General features: G+C 49.9%; 1 protein-coding gene across 6 annotated transcripts in view; it reads right to left on the bottom strand.

Annotated features, from left to right (window-relative positions):
• HMCN1 (hemicentin 1) overlaps positions 1-25,187 on the bottom strand; it is a 267,719-nt gene that overhangs the window by 44,869 nt on the left and 197,663 nt on the right. For all 6 annotated transcript variants that reach the window (XR_013637801.1, XM_078865602.1, XM_078865601.1 and 3 more), the window contains exons 63-80: positions 24,315-24,446; positions 22,965-23,114; positions 22,130-22,274; positions 20,478-20,602; positions 18,148-18,328; positions 17,430-17,527; positions 15,749-15,915; positions 13,946-14,057; positions 12,689-12,888; positions 10,617-10,698; positions 8,724-8,860; positions 6,928-7,069; positions 6,135-6,279; positions 5,255-5,382; positions 4,558-4,714; positions 3,801-3,922; positions 2,983-3,147; positions 1,106-1,213 (exon numbers count right to left, since the gene is read on the bottom strand). Coding sequence is in view for 5 of the 6 variants with exons in the window: in XM_078865602.1 (XP_078721728.1) it covers positions 1,106-1,213; positions 2,983-3,147; positions 3,801-3,922; positions 4,558-4,714; positions 5,255-5,382; positions 6,135-6,279; positions 6,928-7,069; positions 8,724-8,860; positions 10,617-10,698; positions 12,689-12,888; positions 13,946-14,057; positions 15,749-15,915; positions 17,430-17,527; positions 18,148-18,328; positions 20,478-20,602; positions 22,130-22,274; positions 22,965-23,114; positions 24,315-24,446 (2,496 nt within the window). In the remaining variant the exon portion in view is untranslated. The remainder of the gene's footprint in view (positions 1-1,105; positions 1,214-2,982; positions 3,148-3,800; positions 3,923-4,557; positions 4,715-5,254; positions 5,383-6,134; positions 6,280-6,927; positions 7,070-8,723; positions 8,861-10,616; positions 10,699-12,688; positions 12,889-13,945; positions 14,058-15,748; positions 15,916-17,429; positions 17,528-18,147; positions 18,329-20,477; positions 20,603-22,129; positions 22,275-22,964; positions 23,115-24,314; positions 24,447-25,187) is intronic.

Below are 25,187 nucleotides of genomic sequence, written 5' to 3' on the forward strand. Positions count from 1 at the left end.
AGCAGCAATAATAATTTTCATTTTTTAGGCGCCGCAGAGTATTCCCTCACTCTCAAAGAGTGAGATCAACTCGGAGGCATGAGGAGGAACTGCAGATGAGCTGGAAGGCAGCAGCCAGGCGGTGAGCTGGTGCCAACAATTGCCTAAGCTCTGCAGTCCCCTATATGTTAAGATGTTTTTAGCCAGTTCATCGGCGTTTACATGGAGCAACAGCGACAGGCGTAGAACTAGTAGCAGTGGCTGGAAAAACAATAGCAGTAGCAGTCGAGGCAACAGCAACAGTAGTAACAGCAGCTGCATTAGACACAGTATCAGTAGCAGCAGCAACAGAAGCTGTATCTGTAGAGGAAAAGGCAACAACAATAGCTGTAGTAGTGGCAGCTATAGAAACAGCAGAAGCATTAGAAGTAACCAGTACTAGTAGTAGTAGCAGGAAGCAATAGCATAATTAGTAACACTATCAGTTCACATTACCAAAGCAGAAGCAGCTTATACAAGTGACAGTAGCAGACAGCAGCAGAAGCAACAGGAACACAGTAGGGGCAGGAGCAGCAGTATTAAAATGTACCGTATTTGGATTAAAAATAATTCCAATACACGGTAGGCTTACGCGAACAACATTAAGATTCGTAATAGATTTTCGGGTCGGATCTTCGTGCGAGCGACGTGCCAACGCGTGACGGTCCAAACTTGTCACATCACCCGCAAGCCACTCGAGTGTAATACGCATGGCAGTCATCGTCCCTTACTGTGAAAACTTGGCAGGAGCCTCCTGAAAAAATGAGTCGTGAGACCCGGTGAGGCTCTCCTGGGTCCGCAAGCAAGACACGTTTTCTCTCCCCGTGGTCGCGTGGATTTTTCTCTGGCTCCTCCGGTTTTTACCTCCACATTTAGAATCAACGTGTGTTCATTGAGCATTTAGCTGCTTTACATTTCCACGTGATAAACCACGTCGTTGAGATATCACTTTTGGCCAGGTCGCTGCTGAAAAAAAAATTACATCGCAGAGTGGCACTTTACCTGGTAAAATAAAAAATAGTTGAGTTGAGTGTCGTTTTTAAAACGATTAGGGTGAGAGCGGCGTGCCTGTCCCGGCGATGCTCACCGTGCACCACGAGGCTGACGTGCCTCTTGGCGGAGCCGGCTGCGTTGCTCACGTGGCACACGTACTTGCCGGCGTGGTGCAGCAGCGCCGCGGTGATCTCAACCGTGCCTGCAAGGGCAGCATCGTCACCGATTAACGACCGACGCAGTGCGGAGGAGAGGGCCCTACGTGCACCTGTGGCAAACTTATAATGTGGGTGGTCGTGTCGCGCAATCTGAGCAGCATCGAACGCGGACTGTTTGTGGATGAGATGCAAATTACGAATGAATGAGTGGCACTGTGGTGAGTATGGTCCATCTTACAATCTAAAAGAGAAACTGCATTTCAGAAATTATATTGAACGTATTTTGTTTTGGGGGGGGGGGGGGGTTGGATCGGAGGTACAATGGTTAGCGTGCTGCTCTATATGCATCGGTCAAAGAATGACCATGACTGGCATGGCATGGGAAGACTCTCATCCAGCAGTGGATTGACAAAAGGTACCTGTACATGCATGTATGCGTGTATGTGCGTGTGTGTGCGTGTATGCGTTCATCGCGGCCAAACCATGTCCCATCTACCGGTAGTGTTTCTCAACTGCAGTCCTCGCGACACCCCTGCCCCACGGTTCACCGGTTTTGTAAGCTACCAATCTCTTCCATTCACGTGCCAACAACTGAGGCACTGCACACTGCATGCGCATAATGGATGGCAGACCCCACCACTGCTCCGCGTGGCTTTGCTTTACCAAGAAACCTGTGCTGCTCCCTCAACCGCTTCAGAACGGCGACCGTTCTCTGCGCACACATCTTCCATGAACTTTAGATGACCCACGGTGCAACGACTGTGGCCACCCGAACCACACAATGGACCGTATCGCCAACAACCGCATCATTCCACGTCGGCTGGTCGCACTACTTCCTGGAGTTATCCTCATGTAGTTTAGACCGACTTGCTGTACGCTAGAAAAAGATGGATGGTAATGATGGGTAGCTTTACCGTGACATATTGCAAGGACTGGAGTTGAGAGACACTGAGTTAGAGTATATACTGTTGATTATTTGTGCGATGTTGATGCGTTGGCAGTGGTGCACAAGCACGATGAACAAAAAAAATCCCAGCACATTCGTCAATATGATTGTGTGTGGCCTTAGAAGAAAAAAAATATAAAATAGGTGACGTTTTGGTCAATGGTCCTTCTTCATAGCGTAAATGGAGAGCCCAGAGTGACGGCGTTAATGATGCATTGATAGGTAGATAATGCCTTGTGCTCACAAAGACAAATCTACCCACAATGCAATGTGTCAGCAACATTTAATCAGTTTACTTTTAACACAATTTAGTTTATTTAACAGCGACAGAAGAGTGAATGTTATCAAATAGATACTTACAGTGTAACTATTTACATCTGCCTTAAAAAAATACTGGTAATCAAAAACACATTTAAATAAATGTAAATCTCATCCGGCCACATGGTGTAAAGTGCAGTCTACAAACATCGTTAACTTTATTTATCTGGCATCTCTATTTTTGCGTGCAATGAAGAAGGGCCATTGTTCAGAACGTAACGTGTTCTATATACAGATATTTTATCTGAAGGCCACAGTGTGCTATTGACGAACGTGTTGACTTGTGTTATATACTGCTGGGCTTGCTTGGTTGCATCTGCCAGTCATTTCAGTCACTCAACCCATGACACCAGGGGGTTGTCTCGTGACCTCCTGCCAGCGAGCCTTCGGCACCTGACGTGGCCTCAAAGTGCACCTGGCCTGGCACAGGCGCCGTGGTGACATCGCCGCCGTTTAGTGGCGAATGGCGGTTGTCGTCGTGAGTTGTTGTCGTCGTCGTCATTGCTGTTAAGTTGTGCGTGCGGCTGTCCTTGACGACGGCTCACCCACCGGTCGGCAGGACGCTGTAGCCCTCCCCGCGCAGCGGCAGCCGCACGCCGTCCTTGCTCCAGTGCAGCGTGGGCTCGGGGACGCCGGACGCGTGGCACGTGAGTAGCGCCGGCGACAGCTTGGTCACCACGAGCTCGGCGGCCTCGTCCGCGATTGAGGGCGGCACTGGGTGGCACACGGTGGGGTGTGGAGGGGGGCAGCGTAAACGCGACTGCGCATGGGCATGACGGGGCGACCGGCTCGCAAGTGCGCCAACTCGCGATCTCAGTCCAGAGGTCGTCGTCTCAGTTAGAGGTCAATCTCAGTTTAATATCATCACCGTTTATCATCATGACCATGATCATCTTTATAACCACTGTCATCATCATCAGCATTTATTCATCTATTATTGTCGTGCTCGTGTAAACGGGCCGTAGCGCAACATGCGCATCGTGCCGCTTGCCTCTGGAATAAAAAACAATCATTTCGGCACAGACTTGCTCAGCAGTAAAGCTCTCCGAGACACCGACCTTGACTCAACTCGATTCCCCAGTAATTAAATCAATGATACATTAACATCTGCTGGGGTTTGCAGGCATAGCTCACTCTGAAAAAAATAAGAATAGGCTTTATACTTTCTGGCAATAAAACAGGTGTTAAGATGTTCAAACACTAAATAAATAGTATTTTAGAGGAATCTAGTGATGGGTATCTATTTGGCGATTGAACATCTTAGAGCCTGTTTAATTGCCAGATTGGGCAAAGCCTATTCCTATTTTTTTTCATCGTCTTGTTACTGGCCAACAAAAAAAGCAGAAGGTCCCGTAGATATGGCTCACCCTGCACCGTCAGGTCCATTTCCCTCTCGTCGGCTCCGGCCTCGTTCTGAGCCGAGCAGCGGTAGCGGCCCGTGTCCTCCACGGACGGCGAGATGATCACCAGCGAGCCCGACGACAGCACCCTGTGCTCCCCGCGGACACGCCACGTTCAACGGCATTTAAGCACAGCGGTTGCTGTGGGCCTGCTCGGGACGGTTCGCCTACAATGCTTCACGTTCGTAATTAGTTGCCAAATTTTGGGGCTTTTTACAATATCGGGTATTATTGTCGAATGCCAAGATTCAGAAATATGCCTTAGTTTGGCACCAACGTGTCTTGTGTGGAAATAATACAGTTGGAAGGATCTGAGTTGAAATCCTAGTCAGGAGTGGCTCAGTCCATCATCATCATCATTACTGCTTTGTGTGTTTAGTTTGTTGTCCTTCCCCGCACCTTCGATTAGCACGGTTGGCTACGTACGATGAGAAAAAAGTTCAACGTACATACATACATCATCTCTTCAGTTCCAATAAGATGACAACCACTTTGTTGGGAATTCAATAGAGATTCACTGACGAGTCCCTGCCATATTCATTCAGACTTTGAACCACTGGCTCAACACTCCCAAGAGGAGATGAACACTGTCCACAAACGCTCCACGCTTCAACATTTGACTCTGACCCCTCAGAGGATGTTCGTGGTGAGCGATTGGATTTCCCATCCGCCACCGCTCATCGCCGAGAATGCAGCCCCCCCCTTTAAGGTTCGGCGCCCTCACCTGTACATGTTCTGGTTGGAGTCCGTGTTGAGGGGCCGCCCGTTCTTGAGCCACGTGACCTCAGGCTTGGGGATGCCCGAGGCCTCGCACGCGAGCGTCGTCTGCACGTTCACCACCACCGTGACGTTGGTGGGGCCGGCCGCAATGGACGGCCGCACTGCAGGACAAAGGCAATGGGAAATTCAATTCACACCGGTGGACCGTAGGCACGGAGGCAAGGTCCCAGTTTCCCTGGTCGTGTGGCCCGGCAAGCGTGGTGGTATCGGTTCCGAAGGCCGGCGTTGAGAGACAGAGCGAGAGGGTGATAATCGTCACGGGATCGTCAAGTGACCATCCCACCACTGGTTGTGAGAAATGTTCTTCAACTAACCGGTGAGCTGAAAGAATAATTATTGACACGCATTCAATGCTTGTACGCCGCGTGACAATTTTATTGGTTGGCTATGTCGGGTAATGGGCGTCTACAACGAAAATTTGGCCAATTAATTTACATGCCTTCTGAATCGTGATATTGGCTGGGAAATCCTATGTGTTACAGCAATAGCATACAATAAGATGGTCCAGTGAGGACTTGGAGAAATGATGAGATGGCTCAGTAGGCGATGGCAGAGTGATGTGGTGAAGGTGAGAGCTGATGAGTCTTGAGAGATAGTGGAAGGAGCTCATGAATTGGAAAAGAGATGGTGGTAGCACTCACAGTGAACCTGCAGGTCCACGCGCCGCCTTTCGGAGCCAGCCGGGCTGGTGGCGAGGCACAAGTAGCGTCCCGTGTCCGAGACCTTGCTCGCCAGGACGCGCAGGGAGCCATCCTCCAGGAACACGTACCTACACACGCGCGCGGCGGTGGCGGTATCGACGCGGGCAGAGCTAGGGCTCAGATACCGTTAGGCTACGAGCGAGATGTCGGCGAGCGGCAACAAACCGGACAAGAAGCGCCGCCTTGGAGAGCGACCCACTGGCAATGGGAAGGGAGGCCTGCAGCCCTCGATCTCAGTCGGGGATTTCTATTTAACCCAGATCGATACAAGACGACGGGGAACAATATTTTATGGGAAGTGAAGAGTTGCGATCACGAGAGGGCGCGATCTTTCTACGGATATTTCAAGCCGTCCTACATGCACGCTCGTCTTCTGTTATGACTGTTAAAACGGAATCAATAAAAATAATATATTTTTAAAAAGTTGTGGTCGTGGAGTGGCACCGGTGCCGTCATGGAAATGTGGAATTACGCCCGGCTCATAGCCACTAGTGGAGTTGAATGTAGCTCCATTGGTCATGTAATTGACGTAGTGCCCAGCGGAGGTCAATGAAATCGGCATGATTGTGTCTGATTGGCTAGCTGTCAGTCCTAACGGCTCTCACGAGCCGAGCTCACACCGGATTGGTGGGGGGCGTAGGGTGGTTCACCCCGATTGGTGGAGAGCTTTGAAGGGTGTGCTATCCACTTTTTCTTTCCCAGCAACTAACTAGCAAAGTGGTCTAATGCGATCGCGCTCGATGGTATCATAGCAATATATAAATAACAACAACGTTGGCCCAACGTTGGCCCGACGTTGGCGTGTTTACTGGGAGCTCACCTGGAGTTGCCCGGGGACAGCACGGCACCGTCCTTCCTCCAGGTGACGCGTGGCGCCGGCGTTCCGCTCACGACGCACTCGAGCAGCGCGTCGCTCTCCACCAGCACCGTCACGGCGCCCGGCCCCTCCCGGATGCTCGGCACCACTGCGAGCGGCACACGAGGCAACGCACGAAGACGAAGATCCCCCTTAACAGACTGTTGGGGTGAGTGCTGTTAGCGAGCAGCTATGAAGGTCGCCACGGTATACGAGGGGAAGGGTTGCCAGCACCACGCCGGGCTGCCTTTCTCTCCCTAATTGCGATGTTTACACACAGTACTAAGTACTCAATTGAGACTGAGTCGACCTAGGGGAGGCCCAGAACCGGTTCAGAGGATCGTCACTGGTGTTGGCCCTGAGCGGGAATGGAACTTGGGTCATCGGGTTCATAGCGCAGCGCGCTAACCGTTGCACTACCGCTGCCGATTTTCGTCGTAGCACCTTTACAGGAACGCATTCCCCGATGTAAACCGGAGGTATTACTTTATAACAGTGGGGCGACAGCATGTTTGGACAAGGCGAAGAGAGAGAGTGGGGACTGCAGGCCATTCATCATCCATCCGGACATGGCCGTAGCAGTGACATGGTGCCAAAGGCACCGCCCAAAGTCGGCGATGACCTGGCGACAACGATAATCCCGTGATAGTCCGCGAGTGGGCCCCGTGGCCCAAAATCGGAATATTTGTTTACGCTGGAGGAATCCGATGAGCTATAAAGCTCTTTTTTCCCACACATGTCCAGCACCGAGCCCCACCGTGCACGGCCACGTTGAACTGGCGCTGGGTGTTGCCGGCGACGTTGCTCGCCACGCAGGTGTAGCGCGCCGCGTCGCCCAGCTCCGCGTTGTTGATCTGCAGGTAGCGGCCGGCGGAGAGCAGTCGCAGGCGCGCCGACCCCTGCGGGGAGAAAAACAAAAACACGAACGGAGTGCGCCATTCAACCTACGGGTTGGGGGGGTGTCGGGAACATGGAGTATCGGAATGTTCCACTTGTCGACTGGGGTGTAAGCTGGACGTCCTGGTGCATGCCCTGCAATAAAGGGGAGTGGGGGGGGGCGGTCAACGTGGAGTGGTGTGGCACGTTCCATTTAACATCGGGGATGTGTAACGTGGAACAATCTTGTGGCATGTATGTTGAACGTCTTTCGCACCATACAAATTGGAGGTGTGGGGAAGGACAACAAACTAAACACAAAAAAGCAGTTATAAACAAATGAGTTTTAAATCGAGATTTTAAAGTGCATAGCTCCAGTGGCTTCCTAATATCGAATGGAAGAGCGTTCCAGACAGCCGCAAAAGCGTATCTGAAAGCACACGATGCGGTAACTTCTGTGTTCGATGGCTAGACAAAAGCCACTGCGAGGATGACGGGAGTATGCGTGATGGTTTATGCTCGTTGACGAGATCGGCAAGGTACTGTGGTTCATTTGTGGCAAGCACTTTGTGTGTACCAAGTGTGACCTTAAATAACGTATTCGTTCGGCAACCGGAAGCCAATGCAGCTCGATGAGCGTTGGACGGCCATGATCGGCATTCAGTCAAATTTGGTGGGAACCTGGCATCGTCGAATATTCCATTCAACCTCAATTTGCACTTGCGGCACATTCTAGTCAAGCAAAGGGGGTGTAATCTGTTGTTTAAAAAATTTCACTCATGTCTAGTTTTTGAAATTTTCCCTTTAACAACAAAGGTAGAACCTATAGTTGTGACATATTCCAATCATCCTAGTGGTAAAACCTTCATTACCAAAATATTCTATTCAATCACGGGGACTTAATCTGAAGTGTCAGCACGACATATTACATTTTGTTACTGAGATGTTAGTCACGGTAATGGCAAATTATATTTTGGCCACAGAGATGTAACCTGTAGATGTCAAATGTTCTATTCATTCTGAAATAGTGGTATATTCCATTTCATAATCTTAAGGGTGTAACCTGCACTAATGGGATGTTCCATCCAAGCACAGAGTTGTCCAACCAATGTGATTTGGGCAACGGTGCCATTATTAGTGATTTCCCACCAAAGTCGAAATTATTTATGCTGATAGCAGCCCCGCCCCCTTTGAAGATTATCTATCATGAATAATGAACTTACAGATTAAAGTTGTGTTGCTATTTGGGACTTAACCTGATTGAGATCCGGCCAAAATTTATCAAAGCATTTCCCAAACATCAGAGCCTCGACCCAGAGCAATGCAAAGACGCAAACGCATTGCGCCCGCATGGCTTCTTGGGGCTTCCATCCCGCTACTGTAGACTTCTGAGGACAAGCGCGTGTCGTAAGACGTTACACAACGCATCCAGGTTGCATGGCCAGGGGAGGAGAACCGGAGGGCACTGGTCGAGGCTGCGTGTAGAGAAGTTCACGACCGGGGCCAAAAACGACGAGATTCTAGAATTGATCCGCTACTCGCGGACTGAATGGCCCCCCTCCCGTTTTTGTAAACCCTCCTGTGCGTCCTCGCGTGCACGCACGATACTTCCCAAACTCGCTTCCCACCACGGGTCCTCCTAACCGCTGCGCCACACCTGCGCTGGCGCCACGGTACCTGCAGGGGATTGTCGTCCTTGAGCCAGCTGAGCGTGGGGGGCGGCACGGCGTCCGACTTGCACTCGAGGGTCAGCTGCCCGTTGAGCAGCACCGTGAGGTCCTGGGGGCCGCCGGCGCCGGCGATGTTCGGTGGAACTGCACGAGCACGGTGGGGGAGGGGGGGATGTGGGGGAGAGAGGAGGTAGAGGAGAAAGAGGAGGAAGAGGCAGAGGAGGAAGAGGAGAGAGGAGGTGGAGAAGAGAAGGTAGGAGGGCATGAATTATCTTGGGTGTGGCACTCACATCATCTGTTAATTCTCACCAAGATGCTTGAAAGTATGGCAAGAGAATCTGATATGTAAAATTTCTGGTTGGGGATCAACTTGGCCCATCATCCTTCTGGGGGTCGATAAAAATAGTTCCAGTTTGTGAGAAGTCAACTGTGGAATTTTCAACCCTGGCTCAAGGCCCGCTACTCGGGGGGGGGGGGGGGGGGGAATCACCCAATGCTCATTTCAGCAAAGGGATGGCTTTGGAATGAACATGAAATATATCCTTTTACTGATGAAACAGCCTTGATGGAACTTGGTGAGGAGACACTATATTCGTGATGATGCCTATTGGATTAAGAAAGGAATATTAAAATTGTTATTTTTCAAGTAATTTCTAAATTACATATGGAAAGTACATATATGTATGGCCAAACCGTCAACAGGCGCATACTGGGCTACTCAGCGTCCACCTTGAAGGAGAAAGCAGCACATTTTGCGACCTCATGCAGACACAGCTGGGTGACAGTAGGAAAGGAACTCTATTCAACGAGGCTCAGGGCTGAGTGGATGAGTTCCAGTTGGATGAGCGAGCTCACCGGGGGTACTGTGGCCAATAGCACCTTTGTCTCCCCACGTCTAATGTTCACACATCTTACTGGGGTACTCGCTTAAGTCTTAGTCAACCTAAGTAAGGCCGAAGCCTGATTTAGACACTGCTTTACACTTGTTAGCCACGATTCGTAATTGAACCCTGGTCAACTAGGCTGGCAGATGCACTATTAAGAATAAACGTTACCCTTTCTGGAAATAAAACACGTGTTAAGATGTTAAAACAACAAATATACCAATTTTGGAAGGCATCAAGTCTGCATTAACTACACATACTTGTGGTGAACATGCAAACAGACATGTTCTGATAATGAATATGCATTATCTTTAAAACTGATTGGCTGACAACCAGAGACAGTCTTCTCTATAGCCTTGCCTTGTCAGTGTTAGAGCAGAAAATGCCAAAAGGCGAATAGTACACAGATATTCTTTGGGTCTTTCGGTAAAGTCACGTAGATAGGTTCAAAGAAAATAACAAAAAACTACGACGTTTAGATTCCTGAAGACGACCGTTCACGTTGCGATCGAAACGTCGTAGTTTTTTGTTATTTTTCTTTGAACCTATCCACGTGACTTTACCGAAAGACCCAAAGAATATTAATTCCTGCAGTCACGAAAGCTTTAAGTCAAGATTCAGTACAAAGGTAATGCAAGTATCCGAACAGTTATAGCTCAGGTCGAGCAGTTATGTCTATGGGACCTTTTGCAGTATCCAAGATGATGAAATAATAAGAATAGATTTTACCCTTTCTGGCAATAAAATAGGTGTGAAGATTTCGATTTAAAGCTTTCGTGACTGCAGGGATTCATCTTCTACGTGACTTTACCGAAAGAACCAAGAAGAGGTGTGAAGATGTTCAAACACCAATCGTGTATACTGGCAAAAAGATGCACCACTGCCGCCACTTTCTGTACAATGGTAACCACACAAATTCCCGTGTGCATAAAAACAAAAGGCACGCGGGGAAATGTTAAACAACCGATTAAACGCAAATGTGGCCACATAAATGCGTGGATGAGTGCGACACTAACCGTGCACCCTGACCAGGTACTCCCGGTCATCGTCCCCTGCCGCGCTGGACGCCAGGCAGGTGTACCTGCCCGTGTCCTCAACCTGCACAAGCCCCCAGTCACACACACAAGTGCACACGCCCCATGTTACCGCACTGTGTGGTGTACAGCAGCGGTGGCCAACTGGCATCTCGAGAGCCGCCGCATGCGACTCTTTAATCCACCACATGCGGCTCTATCGAAGGGGCATAACGTAAAACGTACTATCGCAGTGGCAAAGAATAATGAATGTCTTCCGTGCTGTGCCGAAAACTTTCAATAAAAAAATTACTTATATAGACACTTGGTTCTTTGTAGAACTAATGGGTTCTTTTTGGCTCTGGGTCTGTTACAGAATGGCCACCCTTGGTGAACAGTCATCACGAGCCAGGCGGGAGGTGGTGGGTGTGCTCGTGGCCTGTAATTCAGCACTGTGGAGGCAGTGAGGGTTGGTGGATCAAAAAAAAGTTGTGAAACTCCCTTCCCGTGGCCACCATAGCCTGGCCCGCCAGAAGGCAGGACAGCAAGTGGACTAATCGCCATCTGTTTCCATCTGTATGGGGGCTAATAATAATAATTTACATTTATTTGTAAGGCGCTTTCCGCAAATGTCTCAAGGCACCTTGTAAGAATAAGGAAAGGCCAAGAGAGAAAAATAGCTAAATAGAATAAAAATATGTGGCTAAAAGTATCCACATTATCGGATAAACGAATTTCCAACGGTAGGGAATTCCACAACCGTGGGGCTACAGTGTCGCCCCCTCGTGCGTGCGTGGATTTTCTCCGGGTGCTCCAGATTCCTCCCCCAATGAACACTCATTAATTGGCTGAAATCACCTGAAATCACCTTAAATAAAATTAATTGTCTGAAATCATCATTAATTGGCTTTAAAGATAAACCCAAAGCAAGACCCTCCTGAAAAAAATGTAATATGACTCAGACTAGCTCTTCTGCATAAATCAGTAAACTATTATTATTAATTATGATCAGTATCATGATCAGATATTTTTTTTAAATCTAATTGTGGATGCACTCTATATATGACCACGACAACAGCTGCCATTTCTTACTCAGTGGTGATGTCACCACAGCGATTGTGCCAGGCTAAGTGACCTTTGAAGTCATGTGAAGTGTTGGGGCTCACTGACAGGACGCCATGGGACAGATCCAGGTGTTATGGGTTAACTGCCTGAGATGACTGACAGATGCACCAACTGTGCTCCGCACGCTTTCTATAAAAAAAGACAAAGATTCCCTGCATAGCCTGAACAGGCTGTAGGGACAAGCACCTATGAAGGCCAGCACAACACATGACGGGGTTGGCGGCCAGCACCACGCCCGGCCGCCTTTGTCTTCCTTGTGGCAATGTTTACACACCGCACCAGGTACTCAGTTGACCTAGGGAAGGCCCAGGACCGGTCAGATAATCGTCACTGGTTCCGACCGTGAGCGGGAATCAAACTCGAGTCGCTTGTTTCGTAGCGAAGCGTGTTAACAGGTTGCACTGCCGCTCTAAATATATACACACACATATCATCCAGTTGGTTAGCATTGCAGTCAGGGTGTTTGTATCTCAATTGGAAGAATATACGATAAAATCCAAGTAAGGGTTATCCCTCCCCATGCCTACGGGGTTAATAAAATGTATTCAACTGTGTGGGATGTCGAGACACATCATGGGATGGGCAGCATTGCTGCAGTTTGGCTGTGTCTGCCTCCCACGCTCCACCTTCTCTCCTTGGGTCGCGCAGCTGTGCGATAAATGTTGCCACTACCAAAGCCTCGTTCCCTCTAATAGATTTCCTTATCTCCCCTTTCGTGCATATTATTCTATTCTGGCTGTATTTTCCACCGAGTTCTCTTTTGCCGTTTCCCCCCTCGACTGTTGCCGGCCTGGTCACAGTGCCCGCCTCCTGGTCCTCGCCGGGCATCACCTGCACGTCCCTGGCCTCCGTTGCTGCTGCCATCCCGTGTGTTTCCGTGGGCCCTGGTGGAAGTCGCACCTCCTGCACACTCCGTAGCTACGCCACTGCTCTTCCACCGAGTCGCTCACCTGTGCGCTCGCGATGCGCAGCACCTGTCCTCCCCGCAGCACGCGAACGCCGTCGCCCGCGGGCAGGGGCCGCCCGTCCCGCAGCCACGTGAGCTTGGGGGGCGGCACTCCCTGCGCCACGCACTCCAGCTCCAGAGACTTGCCCGCCACCACCGAGTGCTCCCTGGGGCCCTCGCCCTCGCCCAAGATCCGCGGCGGGTCTGCGGCGGAAGGGAATGCGTCGTCGCCGTTAACGACGCGGCTCCGGCTGCACCAGGCGGAAGTCTGCGCTGCGTGGCTGGAAACGTGACGCCTAATCGGGTATTCTGCTCAAGTTGAATTTGAAGTCGAATTGTAATTTGTTTTGTAGACATGTTTTTTGAAGAACTTATAAAGTTTTCTCTGTCTCCCAGTCTTTGTATCTCTGTCGCCTCCACCCCTGTGTACCTCTGTCTCCTTTCTTCAATATCTGTCCCTTTCTCTGTCTATTTCCCTCCGTCCATGTCTCACTGCATCCCTCTATCTCTCTGCCTCTGTGGCTGTTTCCCTCTGTATCTGTATCTCTCTGTCTGTCTCTATTTTACCCCACTCTGTCTTTTTCTATCTTTTTGTCTCACCTTTCTTTTTCCACTATATCTCTCACCCTTACCACGTGCTTGTGGTGGGGGAACACCACAAACCATCCATTTTGGTCACGTGACTACAGCGGTCCAGTGTTCAAAATATTTGGCTTCCCATGTTTATTCTGCTACAATTCAGCTGAATACAAATACAAAAAAACGCTAGAAATTTGGCTGAATTTGAAGTCCATGCAAATATTCAGTGCACCACTATTAGTGCCACAGTAGTAAGGTCAAAACGGTCACCATAATAAAACGAGGCCCTCCTGGAAAAAATAATCTAAGCTGTGGGTCACGTATCTCACTTCTCAAACGACCCTGGGGCTTTGGTCCTGGTCCTGAAACCAGTGCCAGGAAAAATAAATAAAGGCAGACATACGCACACTTGCAAGATGTGCTGATTTAACACGTAGGCTTTCGCGACCGATGTTACGATTCATAATAGATGTTTGGGTCAGATCGCATGAGTAAAATGCCAACGTGTGTCGTACACAGCCCTCTCCATCCGACATCAATTTATTTGGCCGAGTCGGGTGGCAATCTGATCCTAAAATCAATCATGAAACACACTCCTGATTTTGGCCTCAAACGTCGTAAGATCACACATGGGAAACAGGCGTGCAGGTGTGGGTTGTTGTGATTGGCGGCATTTGCCCACCAAGGACTTTGAGGTTGAAGTGCTTGCTGAGCTCTCCCGCCTGGTTGCTCACGACGCACGTGTAGCGGCCCGTGTCCTCCAGCCGGGCCTTGCTGAACGTTATGATCATGCCCTGTGTGGCGGAAGCAAAGACAAAGACCCCCCCCCCCCTCCGTATTGCCTTAACGGACTTTTGGGGCAAGTGCTGTTGTTAGCGAGTAGCACCTATGAAAGCCAGCACAGCACATGAGCGGTATTAACATCAATGCCGGGGAAGATAATATTAACAGGATGTGGTGCTGGCTCCACTATTCCATCGTATGTCGTGCCGGCGTTAATAAGTGTTTGATAACAACATGTTACGTGACATGGAAGGCATCATGGGAGTACTAATTTAATGGCCACTATCGTGCCTTTTGCTGTCTATAATAACCCTTTGTGTGTATTATTACTCAAGAGTTTTAGCTGCTAATGCATTGTTCGACCGAACATCCTATCCGACTAAACAAGGGATCTTCATTAACACATTCTAACACTTTCTTTGAAAGATGAGAACCGTGATTCATAATAGATTTTCAGTCAGACCACTTAAGTAAAATGTGTGTCGTAAACCCTTATCCAGCCGACACAGCCAATTAATAAAGTTGTCACGTGAACATGCCATTCTATTACTTCTTCAGCAGAACCGGTGTATTGGAGATCAACGTCACACCATTTACAATTCGAGTACGATGTATTCGCTGGTGATTTCAAGCAGCATCAGGCGATTGCCAGAATTGTGAAGAAGATTTCCTGATTCTGGTTCTTAACTAGAGTAAGGTGATGGCATCAATGTGCGCCCACAAGGGAACTGGAAGTGGCAAGTGTATAATGTATTTACATTATGATGCTATTTTTAGCTTACAATAAATTATTTTTGATAGAAAAATATAAAGGTATATATAATATACATATGTGATGAACACATTAGTCATAGTTAATAAAGTTGTACCAGATGGTTATATCTATGGGACCTTTTTGGTAGTATCCAAAATGATGAAAAATAAGAATAGGTTTTTCCATTTCTGGAAACAAAACAGGTGTTAAGATGTTCAAACATCATCAAGTCTGCATTAACCACACACAGTACTTGTGGCCAAACATGCAAACAAACATGCTCTGATAATAGATGGGCAATGTCCTTGACACCGATTGGCCTACAGCAGAGGCAGCCTTCTTTATGGCCTTGTCTCACCGGTGTTAGACCAGAGAACAACGCCAAAAGGTGAACAGCACAAAGACAATGCAAGTAAGAGAGCACTTATACTGGTAGGAACCTCCGGGTTAAACCAGCCCACAGGGGATTATTGTGTCTGTCCGTCCGTCGTGCAGGGAGGGGCTGGGTGGGGAGGGAGGGGCTGGGTGGGGAGGGGAGGGTGTGGAGGGGCTGGGTGGGGAAGGTGGGGAGGGGCTGGGTGGGGAGAATGGGGAGGGGCTGGGTGGGGAGGGTGGGGCTGGGTGGGGGGTGGGAGGGGTGGGGCTGGGTGGGGAGGGGCTGGTCACCCTGTGGTGCCCTTATAAAACTCAACGTTGAACCTACTCACGCCGGCTTGTGCCCGCCCTCACAGTCGGGCATATTTGCGGAATACACCACGCCGCCGTTGACCCTGGCCATTGACCGAGCAACCCAACGTTCCTACCAGCTCCCTCCATAGGAATGTGTTAGATTGGGTCGAGCAGTTACATTTATGGGACCTTTTGATGGTCATGTCAGATTATAATAAATCACACGAGCTACGTTAACGGGGGTGCATATGTACGTGGCGATAGTGGGGCGGACGTCACCTGCGCAGACGGGCGGACGTGCGGGCCGAGCGAGAGCGGCTCGCCGTCCTTGAGCCACGTGACGGCCGGCGCGGGGCTGCCGCTCGCCTCGCACGACACCGACAAGGCCGTGCCGCGCACCACCGTCAACTCCTCCGTGCCGCCCGCGTTGTCCAGGCTCGGCGGCACTGCACGCACGGGGGGGGGGCATGGCGAGTGCATGTAGAAAGGGGGGGGTAGTGTAGAAAGGGCGGGGGGGAAGGGGGGGGCCAGCACGAGCATTATTTTTCAAAGGGCACGACAACCATTGTCCCGTCCCTTAGAATCAGAACATTTATTTACGTTGCCGGGGGAATCTGATAAGCTACAGAGCTCTTGTTTCACAGATGTCCAGTAGGGGGCACGGGGTCAGAACGTTACAACAACAAGCAATACAAACACATGATAGAAATGCAAAGTAGAGGAAAGGTAAACAAATCAATATACAAATAAAATAAACTATATTTTTTAATCTTACCAAGTAAAGCCCACTGAGCTGTTAGCTTATTTTTCAGAAGTGACCTAGCCACAAAATGATAGCTCAACTAGGTGGCTTATCACGTGGATATCTATAGCACTACTCCTCCCACTCACCAATCATCCCTTTTCCGTTACCCATTCCCAACTTCTACCGCTTTTTCTCATTCAAATCCACGAGCCAAATTACCCGGCGGTTAGCCGATCCCGGTGTGCAACCTGAGTGGCTGCCTTGCTCGGCCAATCGGGGATAGCCCGGCTCTGTGCTCAGCTGATGACGACTACCCACACCGACTTTCAGTTCACAGGGCCGGCTCTAAAGTGATGAGGTCATGATCACCTCTCAGCTTCTCTTACGTATGCATGGCTTGGGGTGGGAGTTCCCTTAGCTGTGTGGCTACAATGTCACGCAATGATCTCCCCATCAACGCGAGAGGAGCAGATAGTTTAGATGAATGTCAACATTTGTTTAAAACCCACCTTAGCAGTGTCCCCGTAATACAGAGCAAATACACAAAGGCGAGCTGGGTAACTTCGTCGACTGTGATATACCTTGATTAAAGTATTTTATTTTAATTTAATTATAATATCGGGTTTTACTAGCTTATACTGCCTGGGGTACTTGGCTCGGTTATTTAAACTAAACCAAAGTTTTATGTTTTACACATTCGAATCGTTGGGCATTCAAGTAAATTGTATTTAATGTTAAGTGCTCTAAGAGTAGTGCGCAGGATAAAAATGGCTGTTTGATATGTACCGTGCACACATTCAGGTGTAATTCACATACCTATATACACCACTGTGTGCAAACAGACACCTTACACACACACACTCAGAGTCTATGTCCAAATAGCCTGGAATGCACTCGACCATCGCCAGATCTCAACAGCTAAGCAGGGCTGAGGCTGAATAGCATGGTGGATAGGCGGTCACCACACAAGAACAGGCCTTTGTCGGGCCTGGCGGGGCTTACGTGGTAGATCGTTTTTGTTTAGTCGTTTTTTTATACACCAGTTTCAGTTTCATCCAGCGGCTTCAATGTAACAATAACATTGAAGTCGTATCGAATTTGCATGAATCAAAGCCGACCCTCATGTGGACGGCTCGATGCTCGTATCAGAGAGCCGTAATGATCGATTTGAAATCCGTTGCGTCGCTGCCACACTGCCAGGCGCCGACTCCGTACCGTGCACCTCCAGGTTGTAGTGCTTGTCTGCCACGCCGGCGCGGTTCGACACGATGCAGGAGAATGTCCCCGCGTCCGCCACTTGCGCTCGGACGATCCTGCGAGAGGGAGCGAGTTCAGGGTCGTGACGATTCCGTGATTGATTGTAGGGTTAGGTCGCGCGAGTCAAATGTGTGCTGTAAAACCCTCCACCCACCCCAAACCCGACACAGCCACGATGAATAATGCTGTCACGTGATGAACAAATGCGTCGATTTAATACCCTTTCAACGTATCATACGTGTGGAATATGTAAGTAATTGTTGAATAAAAAAACACGTGTTCACATGTATTTGTATGTGTGATAAGTGGGGAGCAAGAGTGTAGTGCTTTATACAGAGTGCCACTATCCTGACAATTTGGGGTTAAATTCCTGGCCATGCTCATGTGTGGCAAGCGGTACCTGAACATGGATATACGGAAATCTCTTTTATTTAACTAGGCTTCAATTGAGGGCCTGGAGTGGTGTGTTAACATCAGCACTGGAGAGGTAGAGACAGCCAGGCCTGGTGTCAATCACACCACTCAATCGCACGATGGCCTTCATCGGTATTCGGCAATTGCACTTCGCACCTGCATTCTTATCAGGCCGAACGGGGTGATCTTGGTGTTTGTCATCTTTGGGTTTGCGTGATGCGAGTGAGAAGTGAAGCGACAGGTAGGGCACGGGACCACGGACCGGAGAGTCTGCCCCCCAGACAGGAGGCGCACGTGGGCGGAGAGCGGCAGGGGAAGTCCGTTTTTCATCCACGTGATCTGAGGCGGCGGTACCCCCACGGCCACGCACTCCATGCTCAGCGAGCCGTCCAGCACCACGGACAGCTCCTCCACCTGCCCCGCGCCTTCAATAGATGGCGGCACTGTGTGCGTGTATGCGTGCGCGTGTGGGAGCGGTAGTGGAGTGGTTAGCGCACTGCGCTACGAACCTGGCGACCCGAGTTCGTTTCCTGCTCACGGCCAACACTAGGTCCACTCAGCCTCAAACGAGTACCTGGTATAGTGTGTAAACATCGTCACTGAGGAGACAAAGGCGGCCAAGCGCGGTGTTGGTCACCCACCCCCTCGTGTGCCGTGCCAGCCTTTGTAGGTGCTCGCTAACAGTACTTGCCCCAACAGTCTTTGACAGGCTATACGGGGGATCTTCGTCTTTTTTGTGTGTAGGGGAATAGGGAAGCAAGAGAGACAATTGGTCGGAACTGACTCAGATCAAATTAGTTCATCAGCCAAAGCAATCGGTTGGGCTACCTATTCGAAATGACAGTTTATGGCCAAATTCACAATTCGATTAAATGCGTCATCTTGGCGATTTCGACCATTGTTGGCGATGGGAGACATTGGAATATTTTTGCAGAAAATCGAACAAAATTGGACATTTGTTAAAAGGTGAATCAAATCGAAGCCTATGACAGAATCACCTGAAATGCACCCGATCTCATCAGATCTCAGAAGCTAAGCAAGAGGCTAAAAGCAGTGTTAAGCCTTGAGAGTGCTTGGATGGGTGGCCACCATGCAGGTTATACCCATCAACCCCTTATCAGTGCTTACCTTATTACAGACCAATTCAGACCTTATTAACCACCCCATACCCTCATGAATCTCAACGTTCATCCTACAAAGTCCCATCACAAGGGAAAAACACAAACAAATGACCGCACCCATCCTGCGACCTGCTGTTGAGCCATAGGTCGGACTCTCCCACTCTATCAAATGTCTGCCTGTCGGTGTCGCTAATTTTTCCTTCTTCGCCGCAGGAGGTAACGTTGCCATTGCCGCTCTGCGGTGGCCTGGCTTGCGTTTGGAAAACCGGATGTGGAAGTTTAGTTTGTGCGCATGATCTGTACCGAGAGAGTCTTAATTCTGGATCAAATTTGTCGGCTGCTACGGGGATCGCTACTCTCCAGAGTAAAAAAAAGCAGCTGTACCACGATTTTTTTTATTTGGCCGTGTGTTTCTGTTTTGCCCGTACGAAAACGGCTGTACACCGTATGGACCTGAAAGCTCAGTTTCCCTGTACAAGAATACGGGTAAAGCTTATGGGTTGACAGGTATGACCAGGTTGTTATTGGTAGTTGGAGGCCAGTGTCACGTGGTGCTCAGTGCAGGGCAGTGCAGCAAAGGCGATTGTTATACTGTACCTCTATGCTCCCACGTCTATGGTCCTCACCTTCACCAAGCCACATTGGTCAATGCGGTGAATTTTGGCTAAATTACCTCCACCTCACGCAAGGCATGGGGAGGCCGTCATCCAGCAGTGGTTTGACAAAAAAACGGCTGTACATGTACATGATTCATATCCAAACATACCAAGTTTGAAATTAGCTTTGGCTAGAGTTGGTGGCCCTAAATCAGTCATTGTAAATTCCCCTTTCCCATGGCATGGACCATTCAGGGTAATTTTGCACCCCAGGGTAAATTTACTGATTGTGAGCCAAGCTCTTATCTCACCATGGTGGCGAGATGTTAACTACCTCGCCTGGCATACAGGAGGTCGTGGGTTCGATCCCGAGCCTGACGCCTGGATATTTGGAGTTCGCATGTCTATCTCTTCCCATGGTCGCGTGGATTTTTCTCCGGGTCCTCCGGTTTTTTCCTCCACATTTTAGAAACATGTGTTTAGACTATTTGTCTGCTATAAATGTCCACGTGACGTGACACGTCGTTGAGCTATCATTTGTGATAGCGAAGTCGCTTCTGCAAAAGAGCTACACAGCTCAGTAGGCCTTAAATGGCTAAATAAAAATAATAAAAGAATAAAAATAAAACATAATAAAATAAAATAATAAAATGTATTTTTTATTATTTTATTATTTCCCTTCTACGTGACTTTACCGAAAGAACCAAGAAGATGAATCCCTGCAGTCACGAAAGCTTTAAATCGAAATTTAAATAAAAATAGTTTAAAGTTTTAGTTTACTCTACGCTTCACGTCGAGCAGTTACGGACCGGCGCCCATGACGAGTGCAACACCTGCGGATCGCACGACCCCCGCGTCCACGCGCGGCAACTCACCGAACACGTTGAGGTTGAAGATCTTGTCCTCTTCCCCGGCCACGTTGGTGGCGACACACGTGTACTTCCCGGCGTCGGACGTCTGCACGGCGCTCAGCGTGAGCACGCTGCCGTCCTTAGAGACCCTGCGGCGGCACCGGGAGAGAGCCAGGTGAACAGAGAGGAGGAAGAGGGAGAGTGGGTGGGGGGAGGAGGAGGAGGGAGAAGTAGGATGAGGAGGGGGTAGTGGAGGGAGGCAGGAAGAGGAGGAAGGGGGGTGGATGAGGCAGAGGAGGAAGGAACGCGGTGACACGGAGAGAATGAGGCTGGAAAGGAGAAAAGGCAGCGGGCAGCAGGTAGAGCTGAGTGGCTGCATCTCTCTTTCTCAACGTCACGGAGCTCATAACAACAATGTCACAACACTGAGCCAGCATCAATGAGATTCTGGATTCCAATCCAGATTTCAAATACGGGTAATTAAAACCACGTTCTCCCATGTAGACAGCTTGATGACCTAGGTTTGGTTACATATAATGGTTAAAAGATTACTTAAATACACAACATTTTATCTTGATTTGAAGCTTTCTTGACTGCAGGAATCCATACTATTTGGTTCTTTCGTTAAAGTCACATAGGTATAAAATAAAATAGATCACGACGTTTCGGGCGCAACACAAGCATCCGTCATCAGGTGGGAAAGCTCGTTGTTGCGCCCGAAACGTCGTGATCTATTTTATTTTATACCTACGTGACTTTACTGAAAGAACCAAAGAGTACGCAACATTTGGTTGTTCACTTGTTTTATAGCAAATTTTAGCTCTGATAGCTAATATGCCACACGTGCATCACAGAGGATTGAGGATTTCCACCACTTGCTAAGAGAGACACTTGAGTTTTCACTTTTTGATGACTGAAATTTGGCAAACTGCTCTTCGCACAACATGACAGAGCACTGGATAATGTTGAGTTCGAGACTCAGATTGAAGTGACTCCAGCATCGTTCGTTTTGACTCCGCAAAGACGCGCTTGATTTACCAGTAATTGGAGACTGATTGCGAGATATTTAGATTCGATGCAAGAATCTTTATTATTTTGAAATCATCTTCGTAATTGTATATTTGTGATTTTTGTATTGTTTTTTAATTGTGCACTTTTAAATATATACATAGTTTGTTGTTTAGTGATCGTAGCATTTAAAGTGCGTGCCGAGCCGGTCGTCTGGATGAAAAGTGGGGCCGTGTCATATTCCCAACGCCGGCCCAGCCTGGCTCAAAAACTCAACGAGCGAATTGGAGCTCACGAGCCCAATCCGACTCAATACTCAGACATTGATTCTGAGCGACTAATCAGTGCATCGCTACCTGCAGAATAACTCTAAACACATTGAGCAGGGCCACACTAGCGGGAAGTGGCATCACTTGCTAGGAAGAGACGTAACGTCCAGAGGGAGAGAGGCAGGGAGGCGACATGCTAGACCAGTGTTCTTCACTCATTTTCAGAGGGGGGCCACTTCCGCTGAGAAGCTATCAGTGCGAGGGCCGCCACACTGCCTGCAAGGGGTGTCTTCACATGTTGTGTGTATCGTCGGGGGCCGCACGCCAGGGGCCACACTAAAGGCCACCAGTGGCCCGCGGGCCTTGCAGTGAAGATCGCTGCGCCGGACGGGAACTCACGCGACTCCGTCGAGGCGCTTGCCGTCGCGCAGCCAGTGCAGCGCGGGGGGCGGAGTGCCGCTCGCTTTGCACGCCAGCGACACCGTCTCGTTCACCACCGACGCCACCTCGCTCGACAGCTCCGAGCCCTCGATGCTGGGCGGCACTGCTCGCGAGGGGCAGCGGTGGGCAGGGGGAGTGCACGCTTCCAGTTAACTCCCACACGCACCGTGACAATATAGTTTGGGTTCACACAGCGCCTTTGTGCCACCGCTACTGAGGACGACGTACAGCAACAGGGGGGGATGTTTATTTTATAGACAGAGTGGTCCCAGCCTGGCCTTCGCCTGGACTTGGAACAGGGACGGCGATTCAAAAGCAATGGGAGAAGAAAATGCTGGCTGTGTGTGCATCGCATCGTGTATGGTAACCTGGTAGGTGTGTGTGTGTGCGCGCGTGAAGGACGCTGCTGAGCAGTTGGAGGCAGTCGCCCTCCAACAACAATGGAGGGCAGAGGAGTGACACTCATAACAACGAGCAGAGTGCCGGGTGGCTAAAATACAGCAAGTTGTCACAGTCGGGGACACAGCCGGTGTGTCTGCCAGTCATCTCAATCAGTCAACCCATGGCACCTGGGTCTGTCCCGTGACCTCCTGTCAGCGAGCCTTCGACACTTCACGTGGCCTCAAAGTGCACCAAGCATGGCACAGGCACCGTGGTGATCTCACTCCCACTTACTGACGAGTGTTGTGTACGCATGCTGGCTGTATCTGTGTCGCGCCGCGTATGGTGAGCTGGTAGGTATATGTGTGTGTATGTGTGCTTGCTGGTTGCATGTGCTGTATGTGTGTCGCACCGTGTATGGTGAGCCGGTAGGTCTTGCGTGCCTCCCCCTCCACGTTGGAAGCCACGCACGTGTAGTGCCCGGCGTCCGACAGCTGCGAGCGGATGATCTGCAGCTTGCTGCCGCCCGACAAGATGCGCATCTCCAACGATGCCGTGTTATCTGCACGCGGTGCGCAGAGGTACGAACACAAATCACTGTGAGCTGTGGCATCAGCAACAACAACATCATCATCATCGCCAATGGCATTATCATCATATTGTCATCATCGTCGTTGTCGTCATCATCACAAGCATAATCAGAAACATCAGCATTACTCGCATCATCATCATCATCATCATATATGCGTCATTATCATCATCATCATCATCGCAAGTACAATCATTGGCACCACCACAATCGTCACAAATGTCATGAATCCATCTGCTGAACTGTAATCTCCGGGCCGTAACTCGCCTCCAATGTACTGGATCACAGATACGCGTCTTGTCAACCAAAATATTCGTCCCATGAAATTCCAGTGATCATTCTGGTTCATGAAAGACCACATTAATCAATACGTCTGCCTTAATATAAGCTAGCACACAAAGATATAGATCCCCCATATAGCCTTAGTAGACTGTAGGGGCAAGTGATATCAACGAGCACCTATGAAGGCTGGCACTGTACATGAAGGGGTGGGTGGCCAGGACCATGCCTGGCCTACCTTTGTCTCCCCAGTGGCGATGTTTACACACCACACCAGGTACTCATTTGAGGTTGAGTCGACCTAGGGGAGGCCCGGAACCGGTTCAGATATTCGTCACTGATGTTGGCCGTGAGTCTGGAATCAAACTCGGATCGCCGGGTTCGTAGTGCAGCGCGCTAACCGCTGCACTAGCGCTCCCCGCACACAAACAGGCATACATTCCACAAACACATTGATGCTGTACTCACACACCACGGATCTCCCTTGTAAAATAGCCGGGCAACTGGCTAAATGAGACCCATCATCCGTGTAAAAAATCGAAATAAACTTTAACCCTTTCCGATTCCGATGGCGTATGTGTACGTCATCAGTTTTTCTTCCGATTCCGAGGCTCCCACAAGACCATGCAGGAGGGCGCGTGGCACAGTTTGGCGCCAGCGATCGTAGAGTGCGGTCGTGTCGCTACGGTTCACTGCGGCGAATACAATGTCTTCGAAAACAATGGCGCTACGCCTCTCTGAATAAAACCAACGCAAACCGCTTGCGCGTTTCGAGATTCAGCGGCGAACGGGACGCCCACCCTGCAACTTGCAGACGTCTCGGAGGGGGAAAGGGGATTAACAACGTGCAGCATGTGCAATATTCCGAGTGAGGTGGCGTCCCGCGGCCCTCACCTAAAGCGCGGCCGTTGTGCAGCCACGTGATGGCCGGCGGCGGGATGCCCAGGGCGTCGCACGCCAGCGTCACGGGGTTGCCGATGATCTCGCTCGTGTCCTCCTCCGGCGGGCCCTCGATGCTCGGCGGCACTGCAGAGGCGGAACCCGCGCGGTGCCGCACGTTCAAGAGGCGCAGGCGCCGCCCCCCCCCATGCGAGTCGATGCCGTTGGCAACGATTCCGGGTTCGCGAATCGGTTTGACATACAGACCGCGCTTAGCGCTCAAGATGCGGCGTTGCTGGAGAAGTGAGGGCTAATCGCGTCGGCGATGAAAGGGCTCATTATACCGTTGTACATATGGGGATGCGTTCCCGACAGCGTTATCTCTTTCGTATGAGCAGTATATGAGGGCTTCATTGGGGTATCGGTAATAGCGCTAATAATATACAGATGATAAACGTTATACTGGTAGGAACCTCCTGGTTACATCAGCCCACTGGGGATTATTGTGTCCGTCGTGCAGGGAGGGGCCGGGTGGGGAGGGACTGGGTGGGGAGGGGAGGGTGGGGAGGGGCTGGGTGGGGGGTGGGAGGGGTGGGGCTGGGTGGGGAGGGGCTGGTCACCCCGTGGCGCCCTTATAAAACTCAACGTTTAACCTTCTCACGCCATTAATTCTAGATTTGAAGCTTTCGTGACTGCAATGATTCATATTCTCAGGTTTTTTCGGTAAAGTCACGTAGGTAAAAACATTAAAATTAATGAAAGTAAAATAAAACAAAACAAAATAAAATTCACGACGTTTCGGAGGCAACACAAGTCTCCGTCATCAGGTGGGACCGTCACAGCCGAATTAGCTGCATCAAGTGAAGCAATGATTCAAGATGTAATCCC

The sequence above is a fragment of the Lampetra fluviatilis genome, chromosome 20, assembly GCF_964198595.1.
Source record: "Lampetra fluviatilis chromosome 20, kcLamFluv1.1, whole genome shotgun sequence".
Taxonomy (NCBI): domain Eukaryota; kingdom Metazoa; phylum Chordata; class Hyperoartia; order Petromyzontiformes; family Petromyzontidae; genus Lampetra; species Lampetra fluviatilis.